This window comes from Microtus ochrogaster, chromosome 7, assembly GCF_000317375.1.
Source record: "Microtus ochrogaster isolate Prairie Vole_2 chromosome 7, MicOch1.0, whole genome shotgun sequence".
NCBI lineage: Eukaryota > Metazoa > Chordata > Mammalia > Rodentia > Cricetidae > Microtus > Microtus ochrogaster.
In genome coordinates, this window is record NC_022014.1 from 78,928,909 (window position 1) to 78,941,322 (window position 12,414).

The following is a 12,414-nucleotide window of genomic DNA, read 5'->3' on the forward strand; positions in this document are numbered from 1 at the left end:
TTTTTTGAGACAAACTTTTGCTATGAAGCCTAGGCTGACCTGGAACTCACTACGTAGTCTTGGCTGTCCTTGACCCTCAGTCTCCCTGCTCTGCCTCCTGAGTTCAGAATCACAGGTCTTCACCACCACACTCAGCTCGTTTTGGCTTTTGCTTTTTGAGTTATGTACTGACAAGATGGCTTAACAGATAAATGTGATTTGACTGCCATCAAAGTCAATAAACTGAGCTGGATCCAGCACCTAAAGGGTTGAGGGAGAACGGATTCCTACAGTTTGTTCTCTGACCTCCATGTGCGTGCAGTGGTGTTCCCACCACACCAAAGCATGCAAATTAAAACAAATCACCAGGCATGTTGGCACATGCTTTAAATCCTAGCACTCGGGAGGCAGAAGCAGGTGAACGTCTTGAGTTTGTGGTCAGCCTGGTCTACAGAGTGAGTTCCAGGATAGCTAGGGGAGTTACAAAGAGAAACCCTGTCTGTGTATGTGTTTAAATCTCCAGCTCCTTTCCCGGCTCGCGAGCTATCCTGTAGTGTAGACGCTACACATACACAGAACATGTAGGAACTAATTTCATCTTTTCCCCAGCGTTGACTTTTGAGTCCCTCATTTTCCTGGTGACTTATAAAGTACCCATTCTCACACCATACTCCTTTCTAGTTTGGGTCTGCTTTGGGCTTTCTAAAAATAATTGGATAAACACTTTAAAAAATTAAGTGGTGGGCTGGAGAGATGGCTCAGTGGTTAAGAGCATTGCCTACTCTTCCAAGGGTCCTGAGTTCAATTTCCGGCAACCACATGGTGGCTCACAACCATCTGTAATGAGGTCTGGTGCAGACATACAGACAGAATATTGTATACATAATAAATAAATATTTTTAAAAAAAATTAAGTGGCTAAAGAAAAAACAGAACACGGGGAAACACTTATGTAACAAGGCTCACTAAAACAAGGCAAGGATGATTTTGTCTATATTTAACAACAGATACAAGGTGGTACTCAGGTAAGATATTAACAAGGAGAAGTTTAAGCCAGCTTGTCACCAGCAACCTGCTCACCCATCACACCACTTCTCTTGGGTATCTTTCCAGGCCAGAACCAGCCCTAGTTTATAGACACTCTCTAGGCTCAGCAATGAGCTATATGAATTGGAGGGGAAGGTTCAGACAACAAGGGTGTCCACTGCCTGGGACTTACCTGGAGTTTGACTATTTCCTTTCTGATGAGGAAGTTGACTTGGTCTCGGTCATTTCTAGAGTAATAAAGACGGCACCAAGATTGTTTCCCATCCCTGCCAGCACGGCCAGATTCCTGGTAGTAGCCAGCCATGGATTTGGCAATATTCCAATGGGCAACAAATCTGTAGAATACAAAAGGATGCGATATCTAAGGGAGACTTGAGTGCTCCAGAGGAGGGATCCTGTCAGAAGTGCTTACTCCCTGGGGCCAGGTACAGGGGAACAACACACAAGAGACAGATCCTAGAATATATCAGAGTCAGCTGGGTAAGACCCCTGTGGCCCTTCAAACAGGCCTTTCTGACAGAGCAGCCCAACTAAGAGTCCACAGCTGGAGTTATCAGAGAAAGTCTAATAAATAGGGCAAAATTAAAAAAAAAAAAAAAACCTCAACAGTCAGAACAGAAGGGATAGTCCAATGGTTAAGAGCACTGGCTGTTCTTCCAGAGAATAGGGTGTTCTGCTTTTGTTTCCACAAAAGATGAGAACCTGTGGATTCCTTCTGGACTAATGTTGTTTGATAGACCAATACCCCCTGAAGAATCTCCAACAGGAGCGGATGGCTCAAATGATCAACATTTTGGAGGACCACTGCTGGAGTTTTCTCTGAGGTCTACATTCAGAACAGCCTCAAGACTGCTGGTTGATATGATCAAGCCTCACAGAATATTCCAGTCAGTACTTGACCATAATCCTAAATCTTCTTTAGGTCCCCAGAAGATTATCAGCACCCCCAATCAACAGGAGGTAGCCTAGAAAACTAGGCCCATAGTCCCAAAAAATGGATTATGGATGGTTGTCTTTGTTTGGAGTATTGATTACAAGTTTTTATGAATAGTGGTCAGGAAAAAAGCCAAACAAAGGTTAGATTCAGAGTTCTTGTTTTGAAAAAAAAAAAAAAAAGGGGGGGGGGGCTGCTGTAGGACAATGGTCTTATACCCTGTAAAGATTTGTGACTTGTATTGGTTTAATAAAATGCTGATTGGCTAGTAGCCAGGCAGGAAGTATAGGTGGGGCGAACAGAATAGGAGAATTCTGGGAGGAGAAAAGACTCAGTCTGCAGTCGTCACCCAGACGTAGAGGAAGCAAAATGAGAATGCCTCGCTGATGAAAGGTACCAAGCCACATGGTTAACACAGAAAAGAATTATGGGTTAATGTAAGATTTAAGAGTTAATTGATTAATAAGATGCCTGAGCTAATAAGACAACCAGTTTATAATTAATATAGAACTCTGTGTGTTTCTTTGGGACTTAATGACTATGGGACTGGGCAGGACAGAAAACTCTGTCAACAAGGGTGTGAGTCCCAGCACCCATGTGGCAGCTCACAACCTTCTTTAACTCCAGGTACAGGGGATCCAATCCTTTCTTTTGGTCTCTGCAGGCACCAGGCACATCTGTGGTGCACAGACATACATGCAGGCAAAATACCCATAAAATAAAAATGAAAAACAAAACAAACCCTTAAAGCCAGAGGCCAGTATAAATATCAGACTGAAGAGCAGGCTGGGCGAACTAGGCAGTGGTGGCACACCCCTTTAATCCCAGCACTTGAGAGGCAGAGGCAGGTGAATCGCCAAGTTTAAGGTCAGCCTAGTATACAGAGAAAGCTCTAGGATAGCCAGGGCTACATAGAGAAACCCTACCTTAAAAAAAAAAACAAAAAACAAAACAAAAACCCAGAACAGACTGGGCATGTTCGTGCACACCTTTAGCCAGCACCCAGGAGGCAAAGGCAGGTGCATCTGAGACGTTGGTCTGGTCTATATAGGAGTTGGAGGTGCTCACTTGTTTGTCCTGACCACCCAGAACTTAAATAAGCACACAGAAACTATATTATTTAAATCACTGCTTGGTCCATTAGCTCTAGCTTTTAATTGGCTAACACTTACATCTTAATTTAACCCATCTCCACTAATCTGTGCATCACCACGAGGTCATGGCCTACCAGCAAAGTTTTAGCACGTCTGCCTCTGGTGGCAGCTCCATGGCTTCTCCTTACTCTGCCTCCTTTCTCCTAGCATTCAGTTTAGTTTTCCCTGCCCAGCTCTATTCTTTTGCCCTATCACAGGCCAAGACAGTTCTTTCTTAACCAATGGTATTTACAGCATACAGAGGGGAATCCCACATCATATAGGAAGTTCCAGGCTAGCTAGGACTACACAGTTTGACCCTGTCTCAATAAAGATCAGAGGCCAAAGAGAGAGTTCAGCATTGCTCTTGTAGAGGACCCCAGGATTAATTATCAGCACCCATGTTGAATAGCTCACAACCACCTTTAACTCCAGCTCCAGATTTGACATACATTTCCGGCCCTTGTGGGTACTGCACATCCACATGCAAAAATAAAGTTCAAAGAAATTGTTTCTTATGAGGACAAGGGGCTTCCTGCAGTAGCCCATGATGTCAGACCATGGCTGGAAGTAAAAACCTTTCCTAGGGTCGCCAGAGTGAGATGAGGCTAGGATGGAGCCTACTCTTCTAGACTGCCAAGGAATAGTGATAAAGGAGACAAGATCTTCAGCTTTGACGTCCACAGGGAAAAGGCTGAAACAGTTACTTCCTCCAGGCCTTTGAGGTCCTCCCTGAAAGACGGATGTGAACCAGATTGTTATGGACAACCTGGTAACACACTGCCAAGTTCCCTTGGGTAGAGAACCATGCCACCCAGAAACTGTCGGCATCTGGGCTGTATACCTCGGATTCCCCTGGTGTCCGCCCTCTTCAGTGGCCCTAAACAAACAACAGACTTGTAGACTTTGCACACAGCACTATAAGCCAAGCCCCCAACATAATGCAAGAACCAGAGCTTACCGGACATTAGCTTTGTCCACTCCCATTCCAAAACTGATAGTTGCAACAATGACAGGGACCTTCTCCTCCATCCACTCCTTCTGTGCCTGTGTTCTATCAGACACCTTCAGCCCTGGAAAGGAGGGGAGGGTGAGCAAGGAAGACTCACATCTCCCGTGGGTTTCTCTTCAGGATGTGGGAGTTATCTTGGGTTTGCTACTGTCCTGGACACTTTACCTATACACTGAATCCATCACTTCTTACCCACATAACCATGGACCAGGCACTTAACTTCATAGAACCTGAACTAGCCAGCCAAGTATGTTGGCACATGCCTTTAATCCCAGCACTTGGGAGGCAGATACAGGAGGATCTGCGAGTTCAAAGCCTGGTTGCCATAGTGAGTTCCAGGACAGCTAGAGATATACAGTGAGAGCCTGCTTCAAAAACCCAAAAATAAATATAAGAACTTAGCCCAGGAACAGCAAAGAATATTCAATAAACATGAGAACCAAGAACTTAAGTTCATAGGTCTCCAAAGTCTGTGGGGTTTTTTTTTAAATAATACCTGGGCCCATAAAAAACTATCACCTGGGGCTGGAAAGATAGCTCAACAGTTAAGAGCACCAGCTGTCCTTTCAGAAAACCAGGGTTCAATTCCCAGCACCCACAGCTCACAATCATCTGTAATCCCAATTCCAAGGGATCTGATGCCTTCCTAGGGTATCTGTGGGCACTACACATGCAAAAGATACACAGATAAGCTTGCAGGAAAAACACCAAGGTTTCTTTATCTGCTTCTGGGTAGGCACAGGACATCAGAAAGAATTCTAGAGGCCCAACTCTCTAGACTCCTCCTAGGGGACTTAAATAGTACCAGACCACCCTGCTACTGAGGATCATAACGAAGAGACAGTGCAGAAGACAGGAGAGCTGGCACCTCTTACCTGCGTGGTAAGCCTTGGCCTTCACACCCCTGTTGCTGAGCTCTATGGCCAGTTGGTCACAAGTGTCTCTAGTCCTGCAGTAGACAATGCCGCAGCCAGATAACTGCTGAGCAGGAAGAGGCGGGAAGATAGCAATCAGGGAAGGATGGCACAACCAGCCTCTCACCAGAGCACAGCCTGCTCTCAAAGCCCCATGCTTTCTCTTGTCAATATATCAGTCTTCTCTCTTTTTTTAAAAATTATTATTATTTTTTTTTTAAGATTTATTATGTATACAACATTCTGCCTTCATGTATGCCCACATACCAGAAGAGGGCGCCAGATCTCATTACAGATGGTTGTGAGCCACCATGTGGTTGCGAGGAATTGAACTCAGGACCTCTGGAAGAGCAGCCAGTGAGTGCTCTTTAACCTCTGAGCCATCCCTCCAGCCCTCAGTCTTCTCTTAAGCTGAGCAGTCAACAGGGCTCATCACACACACAAAAAAAAAAGCAGGACCAATCCTGGCATAGTGCTATATGCTTTAATCCCAGCAGTAGGGACCAGACAAACCTTGGACAAAGCCAACCTGATCTACATTAGGGACACTTAGAACATCAAAGGCTACATGGTAAGACCCAGCATCAAAACTAAAAAAAAAAAAAAAAGAGAGAGAGAGGGACCAGAGCGAAAATCCAAAATCTAGGCTTTCTAATTCCCCTGCTTCCTCTCTGAGAACCCTGCATGGGCCTACCAGACATACAAGGACCGTTCACCTGCCTCCCACAGTAGGATCTGAGACCAGAGAATCCCAGTGAGGAAGGTAAATGTTCAGTTAAAAAGGGGGAACTCTCTTTGTACACAAGTTCTAAGGAGCCTAGCTAAGATAACTAGAAAAGCAAGGGGCTTTGAAAACAGCGGCTACGTCTGTGCTGCAGACAGCACTTTGGCCTCCCCACCCTATAACTTCCGTCTACACCTCACCCCTTTATCGGCCTTCTGCCCAAGAGCCTCAAGGCAGAAATCCCTCAGGTCCCCATAGAGGTCAGGAATGAGTTCCTTGAACTGCACATCGTAGAAGAGATTGGCCCGGAAGCAGGGAGTCTTAAAAGAGGCCACTGGGTGCTTCAAGTGTAGGGCAGCAAACACATCCTCTTGAACCTGTGGGGTGGCTGTAGCAGTGAGAGCCACACACGGGGTATATGCCAGGCAGGAACGGAGGGCACCCAGAAACAAATAGTCAGGCCGGAAGTCATGTCCCCACTGCGAAACACAGTGAGCTTCATCCACCACCAAGTAGGAGAGCAGGTTTCGGGACACGAGGGAAGTCAGGATGGGCTGGAAGGAGGCTGAAGCTGCCATCTCCGGGGTGATGTACAGAAGTTTGGTCCGAGGTTTGTCTTGCTCCAGGTCAGACAGCAGCTCCTTCCTCTCCTGTACCGAGAGCTTGGAGTTGAGGGAACTAACTGGCACCTTCAAGGCCAGCAGGTGGTCCACCTGGTCCTGAGAGCAGAGGATATGCAGTGGAAAACCATTAACCCTCAGGACCGGACAATGAGCACAGCAACTCCCCCCGGAACACAGAACAGCTTCCGAGTCAGAAAGCCTGGGCCTGCTGCTGGTTCCCTTAATTGCCATACACTCTCCGAGACCCACCCAGTTCATCCTCATCACCGTGCCCCCTCACTCCTACCACAGGAACTACAGAACAGGGTCAAAGGGGAGATGGTGCATGAGCCTGTAATCTCAGGATCTCAGATGTGGAAGCCAGAGGATCAGGAGTCTGAGGCCAACCCAGGCTAGAAGAGACCCTGCCTCAAGAGATAAAAAAGAAAGGAGGCCAGGAGTGGCGCCACACGCCTTTAAACTCGGGGAGCAGAGGCAGGCGGTTTTCTGGCTCTAGGGCCGGCCTGGTCTACACAATGAGCTTCCGGACAGCCAGGGCTACAGAGAAACCCTGTCTGGAAATAAAGAAGGAAAAAGAAAAGCGCGAGGGGAATGGATGCACGTAAACGCTCTCGGCACAAAGCCTTGATGCCGTGAACATTACTGTTGCTCTCCTATGTCGTGGACGGCTCGTCACACATGGCTGTGCTTCCTCAGTCCTACCAGCCCACTGCAGGCACTAAATACAGTCATGACATCTGCAGGGCAGATACTTGCATGTACAGGTATGGCTGGATACCTGTTGTGAGCACACACGGGAGAGGAAAGGCATGCATGTACAAGTATGGCTGGATACCTGTTGTGAGCACACACGGGAGAGGAAAGGCATGCATGTACAGGTATGGCTGGATACTTTTCCGGACAATAAACAACAGAAGGAAAGAACCTCAAGCCAGATGTAGCAGCACACGCCTTTAATCCCGGTGCTGCAGATATCGGCAGGAGGATCTCTATGACTTCAAGCCTAGCTTATATATGAAAACTCAAGGTCAGCCAGGGCTGCACAATACCCCGTCTCAAAAACAAAACAAAAAACAAAAAACAAAAAAATCAAAGATTCACTGTGACTCATCAGAATGCTATGCACTAGTGGAGAGCCCTACATTTGGGCAAGAGAAACTCAGCACAATTACCTAAGCAAATCAGAGAAAAGAGGCAGAGGCCAAATTAAGACGTGAAATTTCTTTGTGTGTGGTGTCTTTTACCTAAATGTATGTCTGTGTACCACAGGAGTATCTATTGCCTGAAGGGGTGGTGAGACTCCATGTGGGTGCTCAAACCCTGGTCTTCTGCAAGAACAAGTGTCTTCACCACTGAGCCGACTCACTTAACCCCTGAGCCCAAGAAGTGAAATTTCTAGCAATAAAATCCCTTCTCTTCAAGGTGGGTCTGGAGACACATGCACAGGATTCTAGCACTCATGAGCTAAGGTGGTAGAAATGGAAGTTCAAAGGCAGCCAAGGCTTAAAAACAAAACAAATGCCATCAAGATGGATCTCCAGGTAATGGTGTCTGCTGCCAATCATGACAGTTAACCTCCTGTACATATATGATGAAAGGAAGGCAGCCAATACAGGATAAACATAATGTAGCAAAATGGTTTTAAAAAATGTGTATGACATAAAATTACAAGTAAAATTAGGCAGAAGGGGCAAGGAAAGAGTAGGGGAGTAAGGGAAGGAACTATATTCAACACACAATATATGTTTATCTGAAGACTGCACAAAAAAACCGTCAAAACAAACAAGCGGTACATTCCTTTCCCTCCCGATCTGTTTGGGTTTTCGTGTTCATTCCCCCAAGACTCACCTGAATCAAAGCAATAAGAGGAGAGACTACAATGGTGATTCCTTCGGCCAACAGGGCAGGGAGCTGATAGCACAGAGATTTCCCTGCCCCCGTGGGCATGCACACAAAGACATCCTCTTCACCTGCAAGGACAAGACAACATCTCAATATATCCTGTCTGCTTTTATAGGAAGGCTCTTGAAGAAGTAATTTTTATAAAGAAGGAGTGTTCACTAACTAACTAACAGATGGCTACTGGTGGGGTGGGGAAGGACTCACTTTTTCTTTTTTGTTTTTTTGAGACAGGGTTTCCCATGTAACAGTCATGGCTGTCCTGGAACTCGCTCTTGTAGACCAGGCTGGCCTCAAACTCACAGACACTCACCTGCCTCTGCCTCCCAAGTGCTGGGATTAAAGGCGTGCACCACCACCGCCTGGTGTAAGACTTTTTTTTGTGGGGTCAGGGAGGACGGACTCGTTTTTCTTTAAGTTTGGCCACCAGGAGTTTGACAATGCTCCAGTCACTATTTGGACAACACAACTGGATTTTTTTCCCACAAAGGTGGGAGATAGACCTGGAAGAACTGGGAAAGAAGGGTGATTGGGTGCATCTTGTGAAATTACCAATTTGACTGTGAAATAATCAAAATGTTAAAATTAAAAAAAAAGATGTTCACTATATAGCCATGGCTAGCTTGGAACCTGCTATGTGAACTGAGCTGGTTTTGAACTTGCATGATCCTCCTAACCCTGCCTCCCAAATGCTGGGCTGGGATTACAGGGCTAAGCCTGGTCCTGGTAGCTATAAATTAAATGAAAATGTAGGAAAACCACTGAGCTGAGTGTCTGCCCATGGGTATCTCTCAGTATTCCCTTCCCCACCCTTTGTATGTGAAGGGCAAGGACCTTGAAAGACATATAGCCATTCGGACAAACTGCTTCTAACAATGGAATTGTGGTGGCTAAAGAAACTCCCTTTTGTGCTAGGCATCCATCTTGGTACTTAACAGCTGTTCAGTTCCTGCAAGATAAGTTCCCAGCAACCCTGACTCCTTGACTCCCACCCAGAAATGTACAGCCCTGAGCATCTGTTTGTTATGGCCAACTGCTCATTTTGGCTTCTGGGACTTGTTCACGCAGATATTCGAGGACTATTTTGAGGTTGGCAGAGCAGATCATCTCTTCTTAATCCTGCCTTTAAAAGCCCTTCCTTCTCCCACCTCTAGGTGGAGCATCTGATTCGGGTTAGAGGCTGGGGTCCTGCTAGCTTTAATAAATCTGGCTAATTACGATCTAAATTGAGTCTGAGAGTCTTGTCTTAGGGTCTTGAACTCCATAACAGTACTGAAAAATGGTCTACAAAGTGAATCCCAGTACAGCCAAGGCTACACAGAGAAATCCTGTCTCAAAAAAGAAAGAAAGGCCGGGCGGTGGTGGCGCACGCCTTTAATCCCAGCACTCGGGAGGCAGAGGCAGGTGGATCTCTGTGAGTTCGAGACCAGCCTGGTCTACAAGGCTTAGTTCCAGGACTTTAACACAGAGAAACCCTGTCTCGAAAAAAAAAAAACAAAAAAAAGAAAGAAAGAAAGAGAAAGAAAGAAAGAAAAAAAGCGAAAGCATGCATTCAAGGAGGTATAGGAAAACAGCTCTCTGGGAGTTTGAGGCCAGCCTGGTCTACACAGCCGGCTAAGCAGCCAAGGCCACATAGTGAGAACCTATTTCCAAAAGAGAATGAGAAGAAAAACAAGAATTAAGTAATGTTCAGTTGCTGGGATATGAGTGTTTGGATTAAACAGCCAGAAAAGCAGAATATTGGGCACACCTGAGGAGACATGCAAAGCTATTTGTTACTTAGAAGTCTGTTTATAAACATATCCTTGCCAGTTGGTGGTGGCGCACACCTTTAATCCCAGGACTCAGGAGGCAGAGGCAGGCAGATCTCTAAATTAGAAGGCTGCCAGTTCCAAGACAGCCAAGGCTAGACAGAGAAACCTTATCTCAAACTTAATTAATTAGTTAATTAATTAAAATAAAAAATAGGCTGGGCAGTGGTGGCCTTTAATCCCAGCATTCGGGAGGCAGAGGCAGGCGAGTTCAACCTGGTCTACAAAGTGAGTTCCAGGACAGCCAGAACATAAAGAAACCCTGTCTCAAAAAACAAAAACAACAAAAATATCCTTACTATGACACTGCTGCTCACACCTGGACAACCCCAGGCCCCCTATCTCCAATTTACAGTATTATCATTCCCTCCTCTATCTGGAACTCAAGCTACTCAGTCTTCAGTGAGAGGATTGCATGGGGCAACGACATGATTAGACATTACTGCTACCCTTGCTACCCTGCACACAAACAAGATGGGCATCTAGGATCAGACTACAAAAACAATCTGTAGGTCTGGCTACAAAACAAAACAACAACAACAAAACAGAACAAGTGTTGGTGGTTCTCTCATTAAAACTCCAAGTCTGTAGCCAGTCACGGTGGCCCACACCTGCAATCTCTGCATTTAAATTCAGCAGGCAGAAAGATGGGCTCAAATTTGAGGCCAGTCAGGGCTACACAGATTGCCAATAAAGAAAATAAGAAATAAACAGAAACCTATCACCAATAAAGCACCTCCTAGCTTTGGCTGTGAAAGATTTCCAAACCAGTAACGGACCCAGAGTGAGGCAGGTGGGAAGAGCCCAGGGAAGGTGTGTTACAGTGTGCTACCACGGTACAGCTAGGAGTCTGCAAAACAGGATGTTACCTTTCACTACAGCCATGGTCGCACTCTCCTGTAAAGGCGTTTTAAAAGAATCAAATCCAAAGACTTTCTTCAGGGTGGTCCGGACTCGCCGCTCCCGGTCGGAGGGAGTGGAGGAAGGGTGGGCGCTCATCTTAGCAAAAGGCCGCAGCCAAAAGCTGAACGCAAGGGTGGTCAAAGGTTGTTACGAAAAATGCTCCGTCCCACTTTAAAATACAGGCGATGTGTCTTCTGCCATTACAACCCGCTATGTTAACTTAAACATATCATTCTCATGCAATAAAACTGAAGGTTGAATTGCTTCACGCAATACATTCCTGGGAGGTTAACATTACTTCTCCCTTAATAAATAAAAACAAAAGCAAGCAAAAAAAACCAACACTGAACTATTCCAGGCCAGTAGAACAGATATAGAAACTGGACCACAATAAAAGTCCATAAATGTCTTCAAAACCGCCAGAAGAACTTGAAATCCCTTTTCTAGGGTCCTTGTTCTAGAAGCAAAGTCATAGCAACCACTCAATCCTCCAGGAGCCCGCCCCCCCCCGCCCCCACCTTCCCTCTTCTTCCTCTGATCCCCCAAGTCAACAGTTTCGCCCTTCACCAGTCGAATGCGCCCCAAGACATCAAAGCCCAGGCTCTTTTCGGCTGGCTGTGCAGCTTTTCAATGAACACTCCACTCTAACTCAGAAAACAACCCGCTCCAGGTGAAGTAAAAGCCGCAAAACCGTACTTCCGTCCCGTGCTGATGACGTTTCCAAGCATCGCGTCGAAGGGGCGTTTTGATTGGTTTTCGTTCTGGCGCGGCTCCTGGGGTCCGGAAGAAATTGGTTTTCCCGCACGTCAATCGGCGATGTGAGTCATCGGCATGAGCCACACCGTCCAGTGGGAATAAGATGGCGGGGAAGAAGAACGTTTTGTCGTCTCTTGCAGTTTATGCGGAGGATTCAGAGCCTGAATCTGATGGCGAGACTGGAGTCGATGCTGTGGGTGGCGCAGCTGGTGAGGCTTGAGCTGGAAAGGGGTTCGGAGTCTGTTACGGTTAAAAATGCTTCTTCTCCAGCGGGGTTTGAGGGGGAAGAGATGCTCATTGTGCTCCAGGTATCGGGTCCTGGAACCCCAGAGCGCAGCCGATGGGCTCGGGCAGGCGGAGCGTTAGGACCTCTAGTGCGAATAAGCTTCCTTTCTGCGAACCTCTGGCAGGCATCGTGCCCGCCGGAGGAAGGACCAAGGGTGCCGCATCGCGGTTCAGTCCCACTCTCGTTGTTTGATGGGGGAGAGAGAGAGAGACACAAGAAAACTTGTGTCTCGTTAAATTGGTAACTTTTATTTAGGAGTAAGCTCTAAATGAGTCGTCTTAGGGCTTTTCAAAGTACGTGTCTCGCCGGGCGGTGGTGGCGCACGCCTTTAATCCCAGCACTCGGGAGGCAGAGGCAGGCGGATCTCTGTGAGTTCGAGACCAGCCTGGTCTAC

General features: G+C 46.6%; 2 protein-coding genes across 6 annotated transcripts in view; one reads left to right on the forward strand and one right to left on the reverse strand.

The window, feature by feature from the left end:
* Recql5 (RecQ like helicase 5) overlaps positions 1 to 11,473 on the reverse strand; it is a 40,341-nt gene extending 28,868 nt beyond the window's left edge. For 2 of the 4 annotated variants that reach the window (XM_026780256.1, XM_026780254.1), the window contains exons 1-6: positions 10,945 to 11,473; positions 8,214 to 8,335; positions 5,943 to 6,461; positions 4,980 to 5,082; positions 4,054 to 4,165; positions 1,198 to 1,360 (exon numbers count right to left, since the gene is read on the reverse strand). In XM_026780256.1, the coding sequence (XP_026636057.1) occupies positions 1,198 to 1,360; positions 4,054 to 4,165; positions 4,980 to 5,082; positions 5,943 to 6,461; positions 8,214 to 8,335; positions 10,945 to 11,074 (1,149 nt within the window). In that variant the 5' untranslated portion in view covers positions 11,075 to 11,473. Of the gene's footprint in view, positions 1 to 1,197; positions 1,361 to 4,053; positions 4,166 to 4,979; positions 5,086 to 5,942; positions 6,462 to 8,213; positions 8,336 to 10,944 lie in introns of all 4 variants that reach the window. The other 2 variants (XM_026780255.1, XM_013347630.2) reach the window with 1 other exon arrangement.
* A 325-nt stretch (positions 11,474 to 11,798) lies between these two features.
* Positions 11,799 to 12,414, forward strand: part of Sap30bp (SAP30 binding protein) — a 31,829-nt gene continuing 31,213 nt past the window's right edge. Inside the window, exon 1 of one of the 2 annotated variants that reach the window (XM_005350746.3) lies at positions 11,799 to 11,943. In XM_005350746.3, the coding sequence (XP_005350803.1) occupies positions 11,838 to 11,943 (106 nt within the window). In that variant the 5' untranslated portion in view covers positions 11,799 to 11,837. The remainder of the gene's footprint in view (positions 11,944 to 12,414) is intronic. The other variant, XM_013347645.1, reaches the window with a different exon arrangement.